Raw genomic sequence first — 26,278 nt, forward strand, 5'->3', positions numbered from 1 at the left:
GTAGGTGTTAGAGAACCTGACAAGTAGGTCTGTTTGGATGACAGTGTCTCGAAACCTAAAGATTGGTATTCCTTGTTGCCCTCATAGTACATAAGGATTTTTATGGACCTCTCTGTTCTGTCTTTTATTTGTAACTTAGTTTAGTTTAGTGGAATTGGCTGATGTTCCTTATCCACTCAAAGTACTCAAAAGAACGATCCGATCCCAAAGTCACTAATCCATCACTAGCTATGTTTGTTTTCTGTTACAACCTTTCAAAGCATGGCTTTTCTTGGGGGCACAAATGATGGTACATAAACCTTTCCCTCTATTTAAAAGCAATAGATCCTTGACCATGTCACTGTCTAGAGCCATCTGGTTTGTTTCTAGTAGACATGGGTATATTTTAATGTGTTTATTCTGAAACATTGTCTTCCAATCCACTCTGGATGATTTCTACACTTGAATTGGAAATAACTATCTCAGAGCAATTGTCCTTCTGGATGGCAGTGGTTTGACATGTGACGACACCTAATTCAGGGATGGTTTCCAAATAACATAATATTATACAACAGACTAGAAGTCTGTCGGATTATCCCTACAAGAGGCAATGTGGCAATTTCCATAGTAAGGGAGGGATATAAAATATCACTTCCTCCTGAGTGACAAAAATCCTTGTAGCAGCCTGATCAACTGTAGATTTGGCAAGACATTCCTGTGACTCAAAATCCCAATAAAAAATGAAGATTCCTTTGAAAGATGGAAGACAGTGAACATTATCTAAACAATGTGAATGGGGGAAAAACTGAAGTTGAACCTTTTCTTAAATAACTTTTTGCTGGTAGCCTAAAAAGCAAATGAGCAAGAGTTTTTCATTGATTGGTGTATTGCATAAAGATTTTGCACTGAAGCCGAAATGGAACAAGCCCTGTTTGCTGCTTTGTACTAAACATGGAAATTATCTGTCTCAAATTTTGTCCCATTATTTTCATATGAAAAGTGAAGCAAAATCTGATATCTGTAATTGTCTAGGTTGCAAAAAAGTGTGTAAAATCAGAGTGCTCCATTTATTTATTGATGCTAAATCTTACTATGTGTCCTGGGGAACATTAAATGTAAACACATATGCTCCTTTTCTTCATACACAAGCTATAAAACGAACTGCTGTTCAAGCCCTCATACTCTCGCATCTGTATGATGGCAATGCCTTGGTCCATGGCCTCGCAGATTCAACACTGGTCCACCTAAAGGGCATCCTAAATGCTGCAACATGTCTCACCCATGGTCTAATGGAATATGACTACATTACCCTTATCCTGATTGAACTTCACGTGCTCCTTTTGCCAGTCCACACTAATTTAGAAATCAGCTGCATTGTTTACAAAGTTTTCACACCCAGCATCCTCATTGGCTGACAAACTCAGCACCTTCTGCATCTCTAGGCCCACATGCCTGCCAGGAAACCATTCACCTGGAGGTGAAGAAGGACAAAAGAAGGCAACTGGCCTTTCCCCTCTATACACCCAGGATCTAGAGCATCCCTGTGTTCTTTAGCACTACCCCAACCCCTGAAAGTGCAGAAGATGCACCAAAGCCCACCTTCACCCTTAGAAACCAGCTACTCCTCCAATCACACATTGACACTTTCTATGTTAGGTCCCTTTACAGTGCTTCACTGCTTTCTGGCTAGGTTCATTGTATACAAACACCACATATATAGATATACATACATCTTCATAGAAGTACAGTAGAAGCAGTCTCTACTAATGGAGTGCCCATCGAGGAGCTAGGACTGCCGCTACAGTGCATTTGTGTATAACTTTCTTGCCTTATAAACATTTAGCAGACAACACTAAGATACCCATCTTAGAAGAGAGAGATGATTGTGTTTCCAACAGAGGTGCAATAAGCAGTTAACCTCATTTGGGATTGTTGTTCAGAGTCAATTCCAAGATGTTGACATGCAGTGGAAAGCTCTCTAGCTAGAGAGGAGGCACATTAATTTAAACAGTGCCATAAGATACCATGGGATGGATAATGTACTAGAGCTCTTCACTGGCTTAACTCAAATTTCATATACACTAAGGTGCTCATCATAATGGACCTTTTAATCCCTATGGGACCAGTAACCATGGACGTCATTTAGGAATTAAAAGGGGTCAGAGCTGCAACCCTTGGCTTGCACCTTTAAACCCCTGATTCTGCCTTTGTGACACTTGTACTCAAAGGTGCCAAAATCAGAGCCAAATCACAGGGAAGTGGTGCATTCCTTGTTTTTGATCATTTTTCATTATACTAATAGTGAATATTATTCTAATATTCCCTATTTTCATAATAAAAAATGGAGCAAGATTGGCTGGAACGAGACCTTTGGTGCCAGTTTAGCTAAGTAAGTAAAAAAGCTGCTTTTAAATTGATTTTGCATGCATGCTTGCAGATGGGACTGTGTTTATGTGAGAAAGCATGTGTGTATGCGAGCTTGTGTATATGTGCAGGCATGTGTATCAATGTGTATAAGTGAAAGTGAGTAAAAATCAGTGACGGTGAGTTAGAATCTGTGAGACTGGTGGTCAGTAACTGAGTCAGAGTGAGTGACATGAAGAGGACTGCAAGTTAGAATGAGTTAATATAAGAGAGTGTGCGTGAACAAAAGTGAGACTGTAGTGGCAAACTGAGGATAATTCTTGTCAAATAGAAATACAACCGGCAAAATACTTGCATTGGCATACTTGAGGCAATTCTTGATAGACACCTATGACAGAATTCTGGCACTGGAAGTAATTCTTGGCATAATGGGTCCCAATGTTAAAATACTTGTACTGGCATACTAGAGGTAATAATTCCATACAGGGCCCCTCTGGATAAATGCCGGCATACTCAAGGAACTTCTTGGCATTGCAGCATCAATAGCAAAATGCTGGTACTAGCACACTGGAGTTAATGACTAGCATCAGGAAGGACAACCCAACATATGGAAGAGTGACAATCATGACAAAATTCTGACATGGCATACAGAGGTAATTTTTGAAGTCATGGTTACCTATGGCATATGGGAAGAATACATGCAAATTTATGGCACTGGGTATTGCGGCACCCATGATAAAATGTGGGTCTTGGTACATTCAAAGTAATTTTTAAAATATGGGGGCAACTAAGCACATTAAAAACAAAAAAACTAGGGTCTACTCGTGGGGAGCGTCACGTTTCAGTGGCTTGCACACCATGAAACGAGTTGAATATTTAATGAATTTACTTTCAAAAGTATTTTAGCCAATTCATGTGAAACATTGAACTTAAACTGCACTGTTACTAACTCCTCTGAATTATGAGATTTGGGGAAATGCCACAGATCTCTTTACATTGACAGTAGACTCCAGCTGCTAAAAACTGCCAAAATCTCAGTTTGGAAGTCTTAGGAATTACTGCAGCATTGGCACCTATTACCTGGAGAATTATTACTTTCTCCAGGTAATTTTTTACTTCATAGTAGACCGTCATGGTCCAACTCCTAGTAGCCCGGAATTCCCACACTCTTTGAGTTACTGGTACCCACAGTGTCAATAACTACAGGGACCGTAAAATACCAGCCTATTTTTAAGGGCCCTCGTAACGAGGGCATTATGAGTGTCTGAAACTTGGAAATTACTTTGCACGTCTTATTTAATGTAAGATCTCTGTGTCGCTGTTAATAGTACTGAACAAAGTTCTCCTATACCTCACAGTCCATCTGTGCTATAAAAAACTGTTAAATAAAAAAATAAGAGCCTCTTCCTAGTCATTGTGCACTCTTACAGAATGTGGCATGTTACCCCTTCAAATGGAATATAATCTGAACACAACGTTCTTCTGACTACTCTTGTCAACACAAACCACCCCATTTGTGTTCGTAGCTACTGCAGGTGCAACACAAAAGTCGCCCATGAGACACACGTCCACTTTGTGGGGAGGGGCACAGGGCTTGAGCAAAGACACCTGTCCCACTGCTTCCTTTGATCACTTGGTTCCTGCAATTGCCTCACTATTACTATGCACCATGCCTATGCCACTGTGAACCACACTCCTATTGCACACATGGATCACAATAGCAGCTTACTTGGAACATGAATGCTGGGGCAGAGGTCTGCTGCTCTATCTATGCCCATGTCTCTGCATTTGCAGTTGTGAAATAAAGAGCACAGAACTAAATTGTTCCCTCATAAGTGTTCAGAGAGCTTGATATGTAGGTGCACCTTACATGCCAGCTCTTTGTTCAATGTTGTTTTAGTGAATCTGGTGATGAGCAAACTAACTGTGCAATCAGTGCTTTGTGCTTATCAAAGTGCCATACTACTTCTGCAGGCAATGTTGTACTTCATATCCACAATGTAACGTGTTTGTTGAAAAGCAGAAGGTAGGCATGATCTTCCATGTTGTAGAAGTCTCTTGGGATACTAATGAGCTTCACTTGGTCGATGACCTATACCTATTCCAATATGGTAGCTTGACCCAAGACCTGTGAAGGTGAAGATCTGTGCTACTGTTTTGGTCTTTCTCTGTAGGATCACATGACCCTTTATAACTTTGCTATTCAGGACTCTGTTCCAGAACAGAAACTTTCCACAGACGTCCACACAGAAGAGGAGAAGGCAAACCTGTACTTGGAGCTCCTTCCAGCGAGGTCATTCTTGCATTCAAGCAGCAAGGCATTCCAAGGTCAAGCACCACCGGACCCATCTACTCTGGAAAAATATACTAACTTGAGATACTCGGATGGCCCTGGTGGAGAAGTCTCCCTACAGCAGTGGCAGGGGCCAGTTGCATGTGTCCAGCAAAGCACTGACCAGGTATCGATGCTTGTTTGTTCATTGTATTCATTGTGCAACATAGTCACCAATGGGTGTGATTTCATGTTCAAGGACTTCAGAGTTTCTGTCCACCTGGGTCCATCTCAAATAATGCAAGGAATGTTATTCCTGCTATCCGAAGCGGAACTTCGATGCCCTGCATGCATTTAATAATCAATATCTGCTTGTAAAAATAAGGGCGTCCAGCCACTCTCCTGGCACGGACACCTACCTTGAAATATTTGCTTTTGCCAGAACGGGTGCTATTGTAGGCGGCAGCTCCATCAGGTGCTCAGAATCGATGAATTGCTATACAGAAAAAAATCAATACATACACGGCTGCACAAGGGATACACGGGATAATTAGCTAGGTTTAAATAATAGATACATCTATAGGCGCGATTGGTGAATAGGCAGGTTGGCTACAGAGAGCTAGTGAATGACTACACAGATGGATGGAAGGATTGAGATTAAGGATATACTCTATGGATGATAGAAACCGAGATTCACAGACCCCAGGGGGATATGATGAATCGACAGAATCGATGGTTCTATATAGAAGGTACGATGAATTCACTTGAACAGATAAAATAATACGTAAAAAAAATAGAAAATCAATTGACATTGAATAAATGTATATACAAGTAATGCCAAAGCAAATAGGTCTCACCTTTGAAAGGCGTTTGCCAATCTTTCAGCTTTGGCAGTGGTGGCTTCTGTTGCTAAACAGCCTGGGCAAAATGGAAAAAAATACCAATATTCTTTCCCAATACACTAAAGCATCAATAAAAAAAAGCCAAACTGGTCGATCTAAGCGAGACGACGTTTACATGCACATTCGTCACCACACATACGCCCGTTATGATGCTGTGTCAGACATTTTTGGGTGTATTTTTAATTTACTGTTCCAAGATGGTGGACACCCTTCATTGCTATGTAATTTAAAATACATTTTAAAATGTAAAATGTGTATGAAAGCTCATTACAGTGAACGGAGTGGCCTCGTTAGCAAACTTAAGCTGACAGGCAAAATAGCACAGGAGATGGCATAGCAATGGCGGAATGTTGATTGGGGAAAGCAAGTCAATGCTTCCAAGAGGCAGGTGACAACAGTGACAAGGGAGGGGATAAGGACTTAGGAGTGAAGGAGGAGCTAGGGTGGTGGCGGAGGGAGTAAAAAAAATAAGAGAAAAAGACTGCACATGGAGAGGGGAGCATGTAGGGGCAGGTATGTGAGGGAGGAAGCAGCACATCTGGTAGGGATGAAGAAATCACTTGGACAGCTGAAAGAAAAATAATAAAAAGCAGTTCCTTAATGTGAGACATGTAGGAATGCAAGCAGGGCTCTGGAATTATGTGATTGTGCATCCTTGGTGGTTTTCACATAATTATAGATTTGCCACATAATTCATCATCTGCAGATTTTTTTTTAATTGTTTCAAGCTCACATAGTTCAAAAGTCAAACAAATGCAGCAACACACTGTGCAGGGTCCCTTTTTGTGGCTTTTTACTATACTTAACTATTAAGGAGAGGAGCGGCACATCTTGCAAGTTGGGCATGGGGGAAGAGAATGGGTAGTTGGATAATTCCAGCTGCAAAGCGGCGTTGGCTAAAAAGCTGTGACTGGTTGAAGGTGTTGCTTCTGAGGCCTCACAGCAGTTATGCTACCCAGTGCCTAATTTATAAAAGTTAAAGAAAAAAGTGCCAGGGCCCGAACTTTTGGTTGGAAGTCTGCAGACCGCACTGTTAAATGTGAGTTACTGAATACCGAGGCTGCAAAGTCTTGATTCCACCGCAAGAAACCCATTACCCCTTTATCTCACTCTTGCAGATTCCTGCTTATTCCCTTCGTCAGTCTTTCTCTTCCTTCTTCTTTCTCTCTCGTGTGCTTTTCTGTCTTGTGCACTTGCTCAAAGTTTGACGTGGACTATACTCTATGACACAAACAAGAAAGTGGCTGAAGTCAATTCAGATTGTCATTTAAAGGACGCCTCCACATAAAACAAAATGAAAAGTGTACAGTTCTTTAACAAGAGAAAGTGCATGATGTGCTATTTGGTAACATGAAAATCAATAGCTCTTGTGTTGTTTAAAATGCAAAATAGTCAATTCTTTTAGGAAAGGAATCACACTGTTAAGACAGCTTTGGGATGCCAGTTTTCATGTCACAAGAACGCAAGCATGGCTCCTCTGCTAGGGCGGAGGAGCGTCACCCCCTCGCCAGCAGCAGCAGCTTCAAACCTTTTACTGCAAAATGTTAATAAACTGTTTATTATTGTTTTGTATTCTTTTACTACAAAGCAATAATAACCTATATTTATTATCATTTTGTAGTAAAAGGGGCGGGGCCATTGACTGTGACAAGCGCTGAGTAGGAGTGAACAGCACTTCCCCTCACTGCGCATGTATGTTTGGTTGGCCAAACACACATGCGCACTGTGCTCTCTCCAGCCTGGCACTGTGTTGCCGGGCTGGAGAGAGCAGGCACAGGCTCCCAGTCTGCCCGGGAGCTCCAAGCCAATCCTAATGCTGCTCTAAGCATCATCAGGATTGGCCGCAGGGCAGGCTGGGAGCCTGTGCTTGACGCCGAGGAGCGGTGCGGTGGTGGAGGCAGTGGTGGCAATGATGCAGATAAGTTTATTTATTTTGTTTTGTTCGTTTTTTTTACTTAAACCTACCCCCCCCCGTCGCTGCGTCGCCCCACCCCTACAAAGCACTGAGAGCTGTTCCTGCAAGAACAACTAGTGCTGCATGGTTGTTGGTAATAGAAAAAACATTGGGAAATTCCCACAGATGCTCCATGGCTGTTTATAAGAATGAAAATAACATGTTTATATACAGCAATTAGTGCTACATTTGTTTTGGCCTGTGAAACCACTGCAAATTCCAGGTATTATAATGATGACGCTGAGATTTGCAGGTCTGTTTGTCATGAAAAGCACAATGCACTGAGACTGTTCCAACGTGAAAAAAGTGTGGCACTGAGGGTTGCTTTCAATGAGAAAACCAGAGCACCAGAAGTAGGCGGAGCTTACAATACAGGGGAGTGGCAGCACACTGAGAGAGAGAGCAAGAAAACATATGTATTCTCATCTATTGATAAAACCAAGCAGTGGCTCAGTGAATGTAAGCAGTGGTAGGATATGAGTCATCCAATGAAAAGGAAGGTAAAAAAGATATGCTTCCGAAGACGGGCAAACACAAGAAGAGGAAGGAAAGCTATTGAATAAGAAGTATGATTGACAATAAAGCCATCCAATGGCAAGCAGTGAGCTGGATCTATGCCCACTGTATGTATGTATATAAATGGTATTTCTATAACACTAACCTAGCCAAAAGGTAGTGAGTGCTGTACATGATTGAAGACAAGCATGAAATCAGCCACTAATAGGCGAGGAAGCTGGTAAACTGTACGTTTTTGGTGTTTCGCAAACAAACAGCTAAAATCTGTCTGTCGTCCTGACTCCATAAGTGAGGAAACATAGAAGTATATACATAAATAAGTAGATGTTTAAAATAGCAAGATAAATATACAAATCAAAATTCAGCACAAACAGATCTGTATTGAACAGATGTCTGAATAGGTATAATAGACAGGTGGGCATGCAGAGTAGATATATTTAGTTTACAGACTAAGTGGAAAGCAATATAAAATAGACAAATTGGTATGTCAAGGACCTTCTCTCATGCACACCAATAAACATGATATGAATGGTGATGCTTAAAGACCAGCTCATCAAAATATAGTCCTGTTCCTAAAACTTAAATTATGATATTATTTATGTGATAGGATAGCACTGGATGTTTCAGGGTTCTTTCAGATGTTCATCACATTTTCTGCCCCATCTATTTCTCTTCCACAGACATCTCCAGTGATGACGAGTACTGAAGGGCACATAATGAGACCCACAAATACAATCCAGGCCCAGCAGCAGAACACCTTTTACCCTCAGTGTTGCCCTGAGAGGAATCAACTCACAGCTGCAGCTGCAGCTGCTGCCAGCCCCCAGTTTCCACAGCTTAATAAAGAGAGAATAGACAAGGTGAAGATGACACATGCAGGTAAGTCTGACTCACAAGGGTTAGTAGTGCAGGAGAGTGTGGCACATTGCAGTCATTGGTACACCCGGGGGCAAAGCAGAGGCTGATGCAAGGGAGTCTGGCACACAGAGCCATCAGCACACTGACATACCGGGGGTGCTAGTAGAGGTGACACTGGTACAGGTAAGCCTGATACGTCATGGATATTAGTATTATCAGTTGTGAAACATTAGGCTTACAAAGGCATGTGAGTCCTGCACACTGGGTTCACTGGAATGGGCATCAGTACCACCTGTGCTGGTATGACTAACACACAGGGAAACAGAACAGATAAGTTGGGGCCACCACAGGCCCCGGTACAGGTAAATCGGGCACATCAATGTCACTGAAAGGGAATGGACTGGAAGCCTGAATGGGAGTAGGGTGGGGGAAAGGGTCTTTATTAGCTTTTCTGCAGGTACTTGGTTGATCAGACTTGTTGCTCTGGGCGATTACTAATGGACTAGCAGAGGTGCATTCACCAGCCTCTTGTGAAGAGGGGAACAGTCTACCAGTGATTGTGGGATGACTGAGGGGTCATAACGCAAGATCAACAGTCCCAGGACCTTACCTTAGAATACATTCAACTTCTCGCCTGACCTGAAACTGGTGGAGTAGGGAAGGTCTTTCTCTGTCCTTACTCCAGACTTCCTGCAACCAAGAAAAGGGTGAGATTGCACAGAGGCCATTTTAATGATCTTGTTCTTGCTTTATATATGAGCAGACATTTTTCATGAGGGGGCTCAATATCTCCAGTTTTTTCTCCCAGACCTTAGCAGTTCCTTGATACAGGGCCAGATGTCTGAATAGCATTCCTTTGCCAACCAATAAGCCAAACGTTTGTAGGGCAGAGAAAGCTATAGGGTTGTATTTGATTTTGAAATGCCTGCAGATGTCTGATTCTATGGAAATTACTGGCAAAATATTTTTGTTGTAACTGGCATCAGCTAATCGGAACCCACCTCAGAAAATATTTTATTGAATAAAAAGTCTCCTTGGGATTTTGAACTGGCCAGTAAATTCTAAATTCAACCATCAAGGTCTTACCAACGCCTGGGTTTTGCATAACTAATCTTGGGCATCAAAGGAAAGCAGTTGTATATTAATCTATGACTGCTTTTACGATTTGATTAAAACTAGTTCAACAGAAAATGCTACCCACTTTAATGCGATGGCGTTTTAATGAGACCTCTTAAAATCCCTGCAATTATTCTTCCCAAAATTTTGAAAATAAACTTTAGAGGCCCTAGCTTTACCCGTTTCCAGAAACATTTGTCTAATTTGTTCCTTTTTAAGGCACTTTTTAAATTTTTTTTTACTTATACAGCATCCATCCTAAGACTATTCATTTTCTATATTTTCTACTTCTGAGCCATGAACCTTGTTTCTTAGTAAGACTTTATGTACTCAGCTGAAACTCTGTTACTTATTGTATTCTGAGGCACTGAAAAATCGGCCATATGAAAATTTGCTCACCACCATCTTTGAACCTTTTGTTCATATGAGGTGGTTGGAACTATGGCATCAAATAATGATTAAATCCCTGATGTGTTTAATGGCACTCAGGGGTATTAGCCCAAACCAACAGAAGAGGCAAAGCATTTTTTCGGAAGTGGAGGAGTGGGGTTTCTCGATGGAGTGATGTTCAGGTACTTGTAGTTCTGATCCAGAGGACAGCACGGCCCACCTCTGAAATGAAATATCTTGCATTCACTGGGTCTATGTTAAAGCTTGACCTGGTTTGGAGATGCTAACCAAGGGTGTTTTTTCATGTATGCATAAATGTGCTTTAGTGTACTATGAACTTAGCCAAAAAGCAGCAGCGCATTGTACAAAGTCAACTATGAAAGATAGTAGAAACAAAGAAGAGACACTGGGAAAAGATAGACACTGATTTATCACATACTCTGAAGATGAAAGCCAGGAGATGTGCGATAGTTGGGGTATTAAGTAATGGAGAGATTTGGTTAACACAGAACGTGAGTAGGTACACTTGTATTCCAAGTTGTACCAGTTGTCTTAGAGCAGTGTTTCCAAAACTGTGGGTTGTGACCAATGTTCCCTGTAAGGCGCTCGCGCACCTTTCCTTCCCCCATCACGCATGATCCTTTGGCAAGCACGCATGTTGTGCTGTTATCAAATGTTCCACCATTCCTTTACTTTGTGGTAGTTTCTATGCGTTATCACTTTCTAAGCCTAAATAAGCCTTTTAGAGCGATATACGTGCTCCCCTAAGGCAGATAATGCTCATATTTGAATCTGGGTTGAAGTCAATGAAAACAGCGTTTAAATGCCGCGGGGAGCGTTTTAAACATCATTTGGCGTACTTTAGCATACAAGCGAGCAAGTGATATTTGTCTTGAAAATCAATGGTTCATGAGCTAGGAAATGCTTCAGAACAGTAGAAAATGTGCTGTTATCAAATGTTCCACCATTCCTATACTTTGTGGTAGTTTATATGCGTTATCACTTTCTAAGCTTAAATAAGCCTTTTTGAGCGATATACGTGCCCCCCTAAGGCAGATAATGCTTATATTTGAATCTGGATTAAAGTCAATGAAAACAGCTTTTAAATACCGCGGGGAGTGTTTTAAACATCATTTGGCGTGCTTTAGCATACAAGCGGGCAAGTGATATTTGTCTTGAAAATCAATGGTTCATGAGCTAGGAAATGCTTCAGAACAGTAGAAAATGTGCTGTTATCAAATGTTCCACCATTCCTATACTTTGTGGTAGTTTATATGCGTTATCACTTTCTAAGCCTAAATAAGCCTTTTAGAGCAATATACGTGCTCCCCCAACAGGTCATGTCCTTGGGGTGTGCAACCAGGTCACAAAACTGCCTTGATGCCCTATTGCATGGAGCAATGATATCCCTTTTTTGCTTTAGTGGTATGGAGAGGCTAATGCCAAAGATCTTGGCTAGTTATGCGCTGCACGCGTGTGAATGGTCAATTTCTTGGCGCACGTATCCTTGGCTGCAGCGCACAGAGACCGCACACTACCGCACACAGTGGAAAAAAATTAGAGGGAACATTGGTTGTGACCCATTGGTGTGTTGAGAGGCATCTTTGGTGGATCATAAAAGTCAAGGTAATAAATAAGGATGCTTTTTAATTCTATATGTATCTCCTCATATTAGCTGAGCTCCAAAGGCAGAGGTGAAATGGTAGGCTTTGTCTTCTGACAAGCTGCTGCTTATATTTTTTAACACAGGGATTAGTGTTTACAAACTCCTCTCATTTTGCAGACAAAGAAAGAAAAGTAAAGTGAATTATGTGATAATCTTGCTGAATACAGAGTGTGAAATGAAAGGCTGTAGGATGTCTTTTTTTTTTAACACAGTAAAATGTAAAAAAGTTTAAATGAACTCTACACATTCAGCAGTTAGGAAAGCAAAAAAAGCTGAAGCACATTTTTTTGTAATTCTGAAGTTTAATTAAAACAATAATTTAATACCAAAACAAATATTCACTGAAACACGATTTCTACACATTGTAATTTGTTTGCAATATAGATTTACCAGTACTACTTTGTCTGTGCAAATTTAGTGGCCATTCCAACAGAAAATGTGCTGTCTGTAAAAGTCAGTGCGCTGCCACATGATGCTTTAGTTACATTAAAAAATGGTCTGCCTCATGTCCATTAGAGCTAGGTGGGTCACGAAAGTTTGTTCTAAAAAGTTGGGGAAGGATTCTCTTAGAGTCTGTGGTGGTAGACTTCACTGGAGAAGAGATATATAGGTTGAATTGAATTATTGCAAGGTGAGTATAGGTAAATGTGTTCTTTTTTGGTTATTGTGATGAAGTTGTGAGGGGCAAGAATTATATGTGGTGTGTACCCTACAGTGTGGGTGGTAATAATAATCAGTTGACAAAATTCACTGATCACAGGTTTGATACCAAGCATTAAATTATGGGCAAACCATGTTCATCAAACCAGGTGCTGAGGTCCTCAATTATTCAGAGGGTGGGTCTATTTGCAAAGGACGTCAGAGACAATGTCTTAAAAACTCAAATTAAAAGTACAACAAGTACTAATTATGTAGTAGTACCACACCTCGTAATTTCAATACCATACAGTTTATTCTGGGGATAGAGTTCCTACATTAGGAGTGTTGAGGCACTCATAATAAGGCACTTGGGGCCAGACGTAGGAAGAGAGCAATTTGCGACTTGCAAATTGCGAGTCCCTGCGACTCGCAATTTGCAAGTCGCAAATTGCTATGCAGTACGGTGTCTCAGACACCGTCTGCAACTCGCAATGGGGTCGCAATGACCCACCTCATGAATATTCATGAGGTGGGTCGCAAATTGCGGCCCCATTGCGAGTATAGGCACTCGCTAACATGGAGGCCTGCTGACGTCAGCAGGCCTCCATGTTAGCGACCTGCCTTTTCAATAAAGCATTTTTTTTTTTTTTTAAATGTAGCCCGTTTTCCCTAAGGGAAAACGAGCTGCATTTCAAAAAAATCCTAAACCTTTTGTTTCGGTTTTTTCAGGGCAGGGAGTGGTCCCTTGGACCACTCCCTGCCCTTAAAAAATGTTTTGGGGTCCAGTCTCAAACTGGAAGGGGTCCCATGGGGACCCCTTCCAATTTGCGAGTGGGTTACCATCCACTTGAAGTGGATGGTAACTGCGACTCCATTTGCGACCGCGTACAGTTGCATACCACTGCGACTCGCAAATAGGAAGGGAACACCCCTTCCTATTTGCGATTCGGAAATGCATTTTGCGAGTCGGTAACGACTCGCAAAATGCATTTCTGCATAGGAAACACGCATTTGCGAGTCGCAAACGGCAGATTTTGCCGTTTGCGACTCGCAAAGTGTTTCCTATATCTGGCCCTTGATGTTGTCTCTTCGGTGAGTGTTACTAAAAGTACCTGCATTTGTTATTTGTGCCAGTGCCAGACTGTTTCCAGGTACACCAGGAGCCCAACCCCTCTTGCAGCTGCTTGCTGTTTTGCCTTTGTACCTGGGGATATCTTCATTGGTGTTTGTCACAGACTGGATCTTACACTGTTGACTTGAGCATGTTATTTTATGGTCATCCTCAGTTGTGATTCCCATTAGTCAAACTCTTCCTAGTGACAAGTTCCCATTCCATTAAGAATAAACAAAATGTCTAACACAAGTTTTAGACATACCCATATATAAGAAGCATACTTTACAAGCTCTTACCTTTCTTTTGTTATTTGACCCTTATTCTTATCTTGCACTTATGTTAATGTTTGCAGCATCTGTTGAAAATAAACTGGGAAAGAACCGCACGGAGTTTGATGTCAAGCGTCTGAAGGAGGAGAAAGACAAGCTAGAGAAGGAGAAGGAAGAACTCCGTTCTCAGTTGGCCTTGCTTCGGAAAGAGAGGCGAGAGCTCAAGGAGACAATAGCAGGATGCACAGGTGACAAACCAGCATATAACATTAAGTAACAGAAGGTTACTTGTGTTGACATTGGTTGGCAGTATTTTATTTGATAGATAGATAGATACAGACATAAAATATTTCACAGTGGTGGTCACTACTGTGTAGTTATAGTTAGGTCAGCATTTCCATACAAGGCGTTTTTTGTTTTGCTAATGTCTTTGGGGTTGTTTTTATGAATCTTCACATAACTTTCCAAAACAAAAGTTCATCCACCTCAGCTCCTTCCCAGAAAGAGTCAGGGCAATCCCTCAAACCAGGGCTAAGAAAAAGGGAGTCCCCAAAATACTATTGCAGCATCCAACCGTCTACTGCGCATGGTCGAAAGATATGCTAAGTGAGGAAGTTAGGTGAATATGATAAAAAAATGTGCAGACATTCACTGTAGTATATCAAAGGTTCATTTGAAGTTTTAGTTAGGCATGGTAAAAAAAAACGTACTTTACCTTAAAAGAAAACCTTAGAAGATCACTGAAAAAGACAAAGGTTAAAGTATTGTTCAAGTTAGTTATGGTTATAATAGCTAACTTTACGTTACAAACACCCAAGAAATTCACTGTAATGTCACTTTAAACTTTGTGATTTTTATTCAGTTATGCCTTGTTATAATATATAAACTATCATTTTAAAACCAAACAAACACTGAAATTCACTAGTTATAATTTACTGAGCTAACTATAACTTGTGCCCCCACCATGCACTGCTCATGACCTCACATATTACATCGCTCATGACATTCCTTAATCCCCTTCTACCTAGAACATGAGTGTGATCTTGTATTACGTAACTGGTGATCATGTAATGCATTAGTAAACAAAAAGCAAAAGAGAAGCACATGAGAGAGCACAATACGGTCAGTGGAAAAGGCCTGCAAGCATGCAATTCTATGGAGTGCTGCATCTATAAGAAAAAGTAGCCACAAAACTACAAGCAGTGGAAGGACATTGAACAAAAAAGCATTACTTGGGACTATTTACCAGGGAAGTGTACAAACACATGAAACAAAGTGATACGGGCAAGCGCTGACCAAAGAGAAGCAAGAAACTGAGTGATGCTGAGGTCAGTCAGTGGTAGGCGAAGGGCAGGCTCTAAGCCCTCTTTACACAACATTTCTCACAAGTAACCACCCAGGCACTGTCTATGGTGAGACCGTAATAGTATTTGATTGGAAATTCAGAGTAATGATTGGATTGCTGGTAGTAGTGGAGAGGGATTCCTTGCCTGAATAAAGTGCAGGAGTGGGTGTGCTCCACGGGCTATTCTTTAGGCTGTGTTTTTATCCAGAAAGCCATGTTTCTGTCTCTTTTACTATTTAATTTAAAAAGTGTAGGTTTAAGGACTATCCTCGGGTATCTACCACCTTCAGGTGCTAACAAAAAAGTCATGAAATATCTGAATGGGAGGCCATTGAATGTGTTCCAGTTGCTGGGCCTCTGACCAAAAAAGGAGTTGTAGTGCAGATGTAACCATGATCATCTTTCTTTGAGAAGGGTTATTCTGCTGTATCTAAATCATACGGCCAGTAGGAACACACATGAACTCTTGAGTCATCTTAGCAAAATCTATTTTCTTTCTCTTCCAGAACAAGATGTGCTGTCCACCCTCGAAGAGAAGCTAAGGGAGATCGATGAGGAGAGCAAAACCAAGGAGAACAGGAGAGTGGACTTGGAGCTGAGCATAATGGAGGTAAAGGAGAACCTGCGGAAGGCTGAATCCGGACCATTCACTCTTGGTACTGCAGTAGACTCCAACATCCTAGAAGGGGCCAGTGCAAATGTAAGTTCACAAGGCATAAAAAGAAGTTTGGGACTTTCCTTGGCCATCACCCATTGATTTGTGTATGTGAGGCTCACACTCTAGATTTGTTGGAATTACACTGACCTAGGTAGAACCCATTCTACCACAATAGAGGTCAAACCTAAGATTGTATTGATCAATTGCCTCTGCTGTTGTCTGCATTAATTGGGTTACTTTGACAGAGTGTTGGTGGCTGATTGATTTACTCAATTGTAGTGTATGCTGATGAATTCAGTTCCACTGTGCATACATTCACTCAGCTGTAGTGTGCGTTGATGAATTTTGTTCTAGACCCCACAGCGGCTGTGACATTAATTGTGTACTACACATGTATTGACAGAGTAAAGTGAAGTGTGTTTTAATTTTTTATAGGTTGCATTGTTTCATTGACTCATGAGTCTTGTGGAGTGTATTAAGTGAGCTGTGTGTATTTTTTTGGGTTCGTTGTAATGTCTATTGACCAGTTGACTATTGTAGTGTGAATCCATTGTTCCTAATGTAGTGTGCGCAGATGTATTTCTGAAATCATATGTATCTTGTATTAAATAAATGCCTTAACTGTTGTGTGTAATGATTGCCATATTGCAATATGTATTGAATGATCCCAACCTTCCAATGTTCTAAACTGTAATAAGGCCTAAATATTTCAGATGTGATTACTAAAGCAATCTTAATTATTTATTGCAATCTTAATTATTTATTGCATATCGACCTCCGAAAACTCTCTGATCGAGCTTTCTAAAGAATGTATCAGTGCCATCTTTCAAGCATGCCTCTCAGGGGGGTGCAGAGTACTTTGCAATGGAACAGCCTTCCTTTCAAGCTCAAAATGGCCACTTCTTTACTCTTTTTCAGAAAGATGCTGAAAACATTTCTTTTGCTGCTTAGCTGTTTAATGTCTAGACTTACTCTTTCTGTCCGCATACCTGCTCAGATAACTTAGCGCCAAGATGGCCAATGGGCATTCATGCGCTTTACAAAATTCAATATAAAAAGCTCATCATGTTAATGTACTTACTGCTCTAAAGTGATTATTACTTAATAGCAATAACATTGTTGACTTACCCCGACCACTCACCCGCCCTAAATATAAAATTACCCCTATCCCGCCCCTAAAAATAAAATTACCCTGACCCCCCCATCCTTGCCCTAAAAACAAAACTACCCCTTGGCCCCTCTTACCTGACTGCGTCCTTTCCCGATGCTGACTGCCTTTTTCTCTGCCTTAACCACGCATGTACATTGTTCAGCACATGAGTGGTTAAGGCAGAGAAAAAGGGGAGTCATTGTTAACACAAGCGTGGTTCCACTTGCGTTAACAACTTTGTCGTGGTATATAGATAACAAAGCTGAATAAATCATTTTACTTATCTGTGATTTGACTCATGAGCTATTGATATGTGTATATGAGTTGGAATGGTAAAACTACCCTTCATAATAACCGCATGCTCAATGATGTTGTAGGAAGCATACAGTATGGTGACAAAATATTTAAAAAACTCACTATTTGTATCAGAAAAAGCCAAAAGTTGTTACATTTGCAAGGTTGTCTCTAGCCTCTTCTCATCCGAAGTCTTCACTAGTTTTGGTGTTGTATTGTTGTTGGGACACTTTCTCTATATTTTGTAGAGAGTTGATAAATTCTCCTTTTAATGTTAGAGTATTCTTCAGTAGTGTTTTTTTCTACATGCAGGTAAAAATTTCTTGTAGCCCCGTTCATGTTTCTGACTGTTCACCTGTGAATTCGGCAACTTCTTTAAAAAGCCGCCCAATATCCATCATGACAGCAGGAAAAGGGACTGTGATGCAGAAAGCCAAGGTAAGGCCAAGACGCTTCATGATGTAGAGCCATGGGAACCATCACCTAATTACAACACAACACTGCGTGGCCATCTGACATCTAAACTGTTGGCAAATGAGAAAGTGATCATTTAAACAGCCATACAAAGAGATGACTCAATGGGGACTGTGATAAAATGGGTCAATTCACATAATCACTGTCATCCGATTAAATATTTAGGAGGGCATTGCCATCTGAATCCATAGGAAGTGATAGTTAGGATTGGGTAGCATTGGGGGATTTGCACACTTCTAACCATTGCTTACTCTCCCCATGGGAGGAAGAGATTTCTATGTTGTGAGAGCTGTCTCTGTTGTACCTTCTTTATCAATTAGAAACATACTTTTAGATTAGATGATGTCTGAGATTCTACCTTTATTTAAACGTTAGCCTCATGCCACTTTTTAGCTCAGGGATAATTGTATGTATAAAGAGCTGTGCATGTCGGGGGGCGTTTCTAAGTAAATTATTTGAGAAATATTCTTTGTCCTATTAACTTCTAAGAAATACCGCACAATGTCACTATCTATCTAAAATGGACACTTAATGCCAGGTGACCGTGCTTACATACCTCTTCAAACATTTGAAAATGATATGTAGGACCTGCAGGGCTCATGTGTCTTTCTTTATTTAGTTTAATTTGCCTCTGAATTTAACATTCTGTAAAGTTCCAGACTTGTATAATGTCAACAAATGCTTTATCTAACATTGATGATCTCCAACTGACATTTCTGATATGCTGAAACTACACAAATTCTGGAACCTGAACCATACACTGAGAAAGCTATATCCTTTCACTTAAGTTATAAATTGGAATGAAATGTGAGCTCACTCAAGCCCACCCTACTCAATTCTTGTGTAACCCCGTACTCAGTGCTGTCACATTCCAATATCTACCTGCAACCCTTGATAACAGTTTGTGCACATGTGCTCTCATGCCCTGAAGGAAGATGACCAGATTCATCCTTTCATTCTTAAGTAAAACTGCTTATATTTGATCAATCAATCAGGATTTATAAAGCGCAGATAATCGCCAGATAGGGTATCCAGGCGCCTGCAGGTCCCGGAGGCATATTCGAACAGCCATTTCGGAATTCCGGGAGTGAGGTGATGGTCCGGGGACTGTTCCAGGTTTTTGCTGTGATGTGAGAGAAGGGGCGTCTTCCATTCAGCTTTGGTAGAGGCGGGGAGTATGGGCAAGTGAAAGGGAGGCAGAGCGTAGTCTTAAACAGTTGGTAGTAGTTCAGGTGGCGGTTAACGTATGTGGGTCCTTGGTTGTGTAGATTCTTGTGGGCGTGGTTCAGCAGCTTGAATTGGCATCTCTTCTGTACAGGGAGCCACTGAAGTTGCCTGAGGAGTGGTATGATGTTGGTTCATCAGGGAAGGCTGAGGATGAGTTTGGCTGTGGCATTCTGTATGGTCTGATGTCTTTGTAAGAGGTGTGTGGCGATTCTTACCTAGAGGGCATTGCTGTAGTCCAGTCGGCTGGTGATGAGGGCCTCTGTTGCGGTGCGTCTTATGTGTAGGGGAGCCACTTGAAGATCCTACGTAGTATGCACAAAGTGAGGAAGAAAGTGGAAGAGATGGAGTTGATTTGTAATTTCATGGTGAGTTTGTTGTCAATGATGATTCTGAGGTTTCTGGCATGGTCGGAGGGAGTGGGTGTGGGTACTAGGTCTGATGGCCGCCTGGAGTTGTTCCATGTGGAGCTGATGTTGCAGAAAATCTGTACTTTTGCCTTGCCTGTGTTCAACTGCAGGCAATTGTTCTTCATCCAGTCAGCAACACCTGTCATGCATCTGTGGAAGCAGTGGTGGAGGGATTGTTGGTGAGTGAGAGGCTGAGTTGTGAGTTGTCTGCGTAGGAAATTATGTTGAGACTGTGGGATCTGACGATGTCGGCCAGTGGCGTTATATATGCGTTGCAGAGAATGTGGCTGAGAGATGAGCTGAGGAGTGTGGTGAAGTGCGTGGGCCTGGGGGACACCACAAGTGATCTCCTTGGGCTCAGAGGTGAAAGGTGGGAGGTGGATCCCTGTGTTCTTCCGGTGAGGAAGGAGATGATCCATCTCAGCATGTCCCATGGATGCCGATGTGGTGGAGTCTTTCGATCAGCATGTGGCAGGATATGGTTTTGAAGGCTGCTGAGAGGTTGAGGAGGATCAAAGCTGGTATTTCTTCTCAGTCGAGGAGGGTTTGGATGTCATCGGTGGTTGTGATCAGGGCACTTTCAGTGCTCTGATTGCTGCCAAAGCCGGATTGGGAGGCATCGAGTAGCTGATTCTGCTCCATGCATGTCATGTGTTGTTTGTTGATGATCTTCCAATACCCTCACTGGGAATGGGAGCAGGAAGATTGGCCGATAGTTTTTCGGTTCACTGGGGCCCACAAAGGGTTTTTTGAGTAGGGGTCTGATTCCGGCATGTTTCCAGGCATCGGGAAATGTTGCGAGTTCTGTGAAATGGCTGTATTTGACGCGGTTGCTGGAGGTGAAAGTGGGGTCCAGCGTGTGTTGCAGTGTGTGGCGTGTGTGTACAGTTATGGATGACCTGGGTCAAGGAGGTGTGCAGTGTTGATGGGCTTGTCGATGTGGAAATTTAGGTCACCAAGGAACATGTAGTCCTTGGAATCTAAGGCTAGGGTCGCAATGAAGTCTGCGATGGTGTTGCAGAAACTGGAGCGAGGGGCCTGGGAGTCTGTATATGAGGGTGCCTCTGATGGTTATTTTGTCATCTGTGTGGAGCTTGAATTTGAGATGTTCCACTGGGGTGGTGGTGTTGTCAGTCCTGGTGGTGCACTGTATGGTGTCCTTGTGGATGATGGATGTTCCTCTTCTTGGCTTGTTAGTTTAGTCCTGGTGAGGGATTTTATATCAGTCAGGGATCGCTGTCGCAGTGTCTGGGGTTAAGCCAGGTCTCGGTGAGGAAGACTATGTCAGATGTGAGGGTAGCAATGAAGTCCTATAATTCGGTGGAATATTTGCATAGTGAGGGTGTGTTGAGAAGGGCACATGCAAGTTGTTGTTTTTATTTAGGTGGTGTCTGTGATGTGTCCAATGTTAAGCTGGTTGGTGGGCTGGTGTGTGTGCTGTGGCAGGTGAAGTGGCAGTGGGTGCAGGTGAAAGGTCCTAACGTGGAGCGTGGGTTGGCCCAATGGCAGTGTTTGTTGCAGAGTTTGTTGTTTGATGAATTTTAAAGTGCTAAATCTCTGTCACAGGCATCCAAGTGAAAACCGTCATTCCAAATATAATTTTAAGGATTGAAGGTTTGTAAACTATTCTAATATCAATTGAATAAATTGGTGAAAGATTCCCCACTAGCGGTGATAGGTTCTGCCTGTCAGAACAAAGAAAGTTTTTATTTGATGTATGATGTTCCTAGTTGTGCAGTAATATTTCACTTTGTATTTAGCTTGTGATGAGGCTTTTCCATAGATCATTTCAATAATTTAATAATAATCAGCAGACCAGCTGACCTTAGCGCAATAATGGAGATATGTGAACAAGTTAATTTAGAAGTGTTACTATCAATACTTTAAGCATCTTTTTGTATGTCCTGCAATTCATGTAAATGTTTTTTGAGCTGCCTGCATGCAACACAGTAACATAGGACAACGTTACATTGTCATAGGTCAGGGCGATGGTGGTAAATGTATCCTTAAGAGCCCTCACTCACCATTTGGTGACATGCTTCATCATTGGGCTATGCTCCTCGTCATACATTAACCGGCTATTATTTATTATCAAAAGATCTCTGGCCAAGAGCCCCCCTGTGGGGCCCATCAGGCATTGCAGTGCCAGCCTGATGAGGAGCATAGCCCAGTGATGAAGCATGTCACGAAATGGTGAGTGAGGGCTCTTGTTCCAACAAGTTGAATTCCTGGGGACTGTTGATGTATAGGATTTCATTCCTTTAGTCACACTGGGTTGACCAATCTTCAATTGAGTCAATCAGGAACACCTTAATTATATATGTGGACTGCACAAAACATCTAAATACTATTAGGAAGGATCATTTGGTCTGAAATATCATTAAGGGAGAAACATCCTAATTTAATCTTAACACTACAGTGTAGACTCATTCGAATCAGCAAGACACCATTTTATCAAAACAAATGCATAAGTGTTTGCTAGAAAGGGAATTAGTCTAGCCAACCAAACAGACGGCCTGCTCAAACTTCAAAAGTAAAAAATTGGCAACATTTTATAGAATCGCTTTGCCCTGTATTTAAAGATACATTTTAATAACTCAAACTTGGTGGAGGGTGGGAAATAACAACCAATCCATAATAGGCGTTGTATCGAAAATTTAGGTAAGAAAGACATTAAACACTATTCATTTTGTGTCGCCAACTGTTGAGCTTTTGAATAAACTTCGACAATATAAAGTGAGAACTGCTTGGGAGCAATGACATTGCTGAACAGTGGCAGTAGCTCCGGGATATTTACTAATGAACCTAAGTTTTGGGAAGCAGCACTTGGGGATTCAGAACAGCTTTCAATCTGATATACGAATTTGGCACAATGATTTGTTTAATTTAATGTGATTGTTATTCATTTCAGATGCAAATGAATTATGCATACATTTTGCTTCCCCCTATTGACTTCAGTGGTATTCTTTTGACAGCTGAAAGTGCATATATTTTTAATATCTTTAAAAATCCACAACTTCTGTTGTATTTAAGATACAAAGTTAATTTTGGTGTCCAAATTAAGATGAAAATCTGCTTTATTTGACTAGATTGGTGTTGGATTTCTTTCAAGTCGTGTCAATTACTTATCGTCCATATTGGTGTTGTAAAATGCTTTACACATATTCCTCTAAGTAGCCTGACTGCTCTTTGTCACTCTACTAGGACTGAACTGCGGTTTATTGGTGTGAACCAGAGGTCCACTTGTGGGTAATGTGTTAGTATTACATGGTAAGACCCCTAGTCATACCTCATAATACTACCACAGTACCATTCTTTCAATAAAGAGCCACATCCTGTCATCTGGCCAGCTTCTTTCAGTTGTAACATTTCACAAATAGCTGGCATAGTTGTTAATGAAGCAATTGAAATGAAAGAGAGTAAAGCAAGTAATTTAATGTTCCCCTGTGTAATGTCAGATCCAGTGTCAAACAGTAGAATTTATTGAGAAAAAGACAAACCAGTCTAACTTTTTCTGAGATCCTGACCACTGCCACCAACTGTGTCAGCCAGATTAATTAATTTAAAATGTCAAAATCCACTGGAGAAGGACAAATAGTGCTGCATACCAATGCTACATACCGCAGCCAAAGTAATCAGAGTAATTTCAGTAATTCTGCATTACTGTTCCATATGAAATTACTGATAATTATGTGATTACTCCTTGCTTAATTAAGAGTAATTTAGGAGAAAAATACTACTGCCAGAGCTCAGTTAGCGAGCACAAGCTATTCATGTTCTGTTGCATTTAGAGTTGTTTCTTAGCACAAAATGCATCCTCTCATTCATTTTGGACGCAAGGGTGTGTTTTGTGCTAAGAAAATAGCACTAAAAGCCAGTACTAAGAAGGGGAAAGTCGGTGCTTAATTTGTAAATAAAAACGTGCCGGTGCTCAAAGCCCTCCGTGTAAACACGTGGCTGCTGCAATTAAATGTGGGAACACGGAATAATGAGGCAGCGTAATCCTGAAGCCATCTCTGGCCTCTTCAATCCATTTAAAGCCACTCCCTGCCCCTTCAGCTCGCTCTTGCAGCATTCTGCTTTCTCCCATTGTGACGCTTTTTCGTTTTTCTCTTCCTCCGTCATTCCTATCTGTGTCTTTTGTTCGCAGGGAATGCTTGGGGCAGAAGAATAAGCGTCGGCCCTGAAAAATAAGTGCCAGTGCTCAGCACCGGAAACACCAAGCACAAATTAAGCACTGGGGAAAGTCCTACCCCAGGACCACATTTAGCGAGCATGAAGGGGCTGTGTGGGTTGATACCTTGAAGTTTGGTTTGTTTGTCTTTGTGCCAAAGTCTGCTGGTCATACCTTGTGAAAAAGAGGGTGTTGTTAATTGTATACCCATATGTTGTGTTCACTATAACAAATAATTCCTATTGCCATTGTCAATGTCGGTTATTATGCTCGTTGTCAGATCTCGCATATTCAGTTAGTTTAAGACACATACTCTCATCAACCACAAGATGTCGCCATGTACATATGCAGAGTGTTCTAATAAAGTGAACCGTTTCATGCTCTGTACTCTGATTTTGATCTCTTTGCAGGAATGGGAAAGGAAAGGCACCAGTTAAAGAAGTTCTCCATCGGCGGCTAAAAGACTGGAAAGGGGCAGCTCGCGCGTGGATGAACGGGCAGGAAGCACGCGGATGCACTACAGCGTGCTGAAGTGAAGCGTGAAAAATATCCTTCCTTGACAAATCCCGCGAGAGAACTCACGGACTTTAATTTAACCAGCGTTGCTACCTACGGCTTCCATTTCTTTCCTCTGGACAACGCCGGACTTCTGACTGCCTACAGAGAAATATTGACAATGAAAGCCTACACAGGCGGCGCTAGACATTCCTATATTTATTTTTTTAAGAAACTACGAATTAGAATGTAATGAAACTCGCGTGCGATGACAGATTAAATGGGATAGAATTTTTATTTATCCGTTTCCGCTCCAGAACATTTCATGACATGAGAAATGCTCACCTGCCACTTAGTTAAAATGTGCGTATTTGGAAGACGCAGGGATTGCTACGAAAGAGCCAAGGGAAAACAGACTGAAAGCCATGCAGGGTAAATGGTTCAAACAAAAAGTGGTCGGAGGCGGCAGCGACCATTTCTTGATAAGTGCAGTTCTAACATAGAGTTTTAGGAGACAGAAAGTGGACCCACGATATGAATCTGATACTGTGTGAAGCAATTAGATCCAACGAGCTCTTGTTTTATTTTCCAATATTCCGTCGCCTTTTTTGTACGTTTCCTCTGCTATTCCTGAAGGCATCTCAGACCTGTACAGCAAAACTGTGTACTCCAAAAAATGCGACCACTCATCCAGGGCACAAATGCCATGGTCGCCATAACGTGTTTAGTATTCCTCAGGCTAATTTAATGCTTAAACAAGAATTAGACCGAATGCTCAACATCTTTTTTCAATAGTTAAAGTTCAGAAGGCGATAAACACACTTCATAAAAACTGTAATAAATACTCTCTTAAGTGGGTTTTGGGTCTTGTAGTGATCTTATTTTCAGGACTACAGCTAAACTTAATTAGAACATTAAAGCAAAAAAAAAAAAAAAATGACGTGTTATCAGCAACCACATTTCATCTCGGCCTGTAACGTGCACCTTTCTGACATGTTTTATTTTTAAATCTGAAATCAACATTTCTTGAACAGAATGCTTTAACTGTTGGGCTTCTAATGGGAAATTAAAAAAAAAAAATTACACCCGACCAAAGATAACTGAACATTGGTTGAGGCTCTGCGGGATGCATCCTCTCCTAAAAGCTGCCGCATCGCCTTCTTGTTTTGCAGCACACACCAACCTTCAGGCCCTCATCTTCCCTTCAGTGGACACAGACCTATATTTCCTGCGTGGGATTCCCTCTGTGTCCACAGTTTTCAAGATGGAAGGAAGGGGCCCGCCCGTTATGTAACCCTAACTCGACTTGAAATCCCTGGGATGTCTCTTGTGAAAAACAAAAACACTCGTCTGGAAGAGACTTTAGGATAACTGCAGGACAGTGAGGCACAGTGCCCCACTCACAGTTCTTAATTTGAGCCGGCGGGGCCCACCAGCACACATTTTTGGGAACTGGCCTTTATTGTTTCTCACCAGACTTTGAACCAGAGCAAAAGAGCGAAAAAAAACAAACGAGAGAAAGAAGGAGAAACAGTGACAAAAGGGAGAAATATGGATGAAAAAGAACCTTCAAGGGTGAGACAAAGGGCCAGGGGTGGCTTCTTTAGGGTGGAGGAGTGTCTTCCCCGCCAGCATACTCAGCTGCAAAACCTTTACAGGAAAACTATAATAAATCGTGTTTATTATAGTTTTCTTGTAAGGGGGCGGGGCCACGGGGGTGAGAAGCAGTAAGGGGGAGTGCCCAGCACTCCCCCTCAGAGTGCATGTGTGTTTGGCCAGCTGTCTCGGGCAGGCTAAACACACATGTGCAGTGTGCTTTCCTCCAGCCCGGCAACACAGAGAGCTTGCACAGGCTCCCAGTCAGCCTTAGAGCACCCTGACTGGGCGCTCCCAGCCAATCCTGATGCTGCCCTGAGCAGCGTCAGGATTGGCCGCAGGGCTGCTGGGAGTCTGTGCTTGCCAGCAGCAGAGGAAATGCTGGAGTGGGGCGGGGCAGTGTGGCGGCGTGCAGTTAA

The 26,278-nt window shown here is 41.8% G+C and overlaps 1 protein-coding gene across 2 annotated transcripts in view; it reads left to right on the top strand.

Moving 5' to 3' along the window:
- Positions 1-25,200, top strand: part of AFAP1L2 (actin filament associated protein 1 like 2) — a 478,342-nt gene extending 453,142 nt beyond the window's left edge. For both annotated transcript variants that reach the window (XM_069239306.1, XM_069239307.1), the window contains exons 14-19: positions 4,551-4,802; positions 8,668-8,866; positions 14,123-14,287; positions 15,891-16,084; positions 17,799-17,924; positions 24,179-25,200. In XM_069239306.1, coding sequence (XP_069095407.1) covers positions 4,551-4,802; positions 8,668-8,866; positions 14,123-14,287; positions 15,891-16,084; positions 17,799-17,924; positions 24,179-24,205 — 963 coding nt within the window. In that variant the 3' untranslated portion in view covers positions 24,206-25,200. The remainder of the gene's footprint in view (positions 1-4,550; positions 4,803-8,667; positions 8,867-14,122; positions 14,288-15,890; positions 16,085-17,798; positions 17,925-24,178) is intronic.
- Positions 25,201-26,278: the final 1,078 nt, after the last annotated feature.

Source organism: Pleurodeles waltl, chromosome 6, assembly GCF_031143425.1.
Source record: "Pleurodeles waltl isolate 20211129_DDA chromosome 6, aPleWal1.hap1.20221129, whole genome shotgun sequence".
In the NCBI taxonomy this organism is placed as follows: domain Eukaryota; kingdom Metazoa; phylum Chordata; class Amphibia; order Caudata; family Salamandridae; genus Pleurodeles; species Pleurodeles waltl.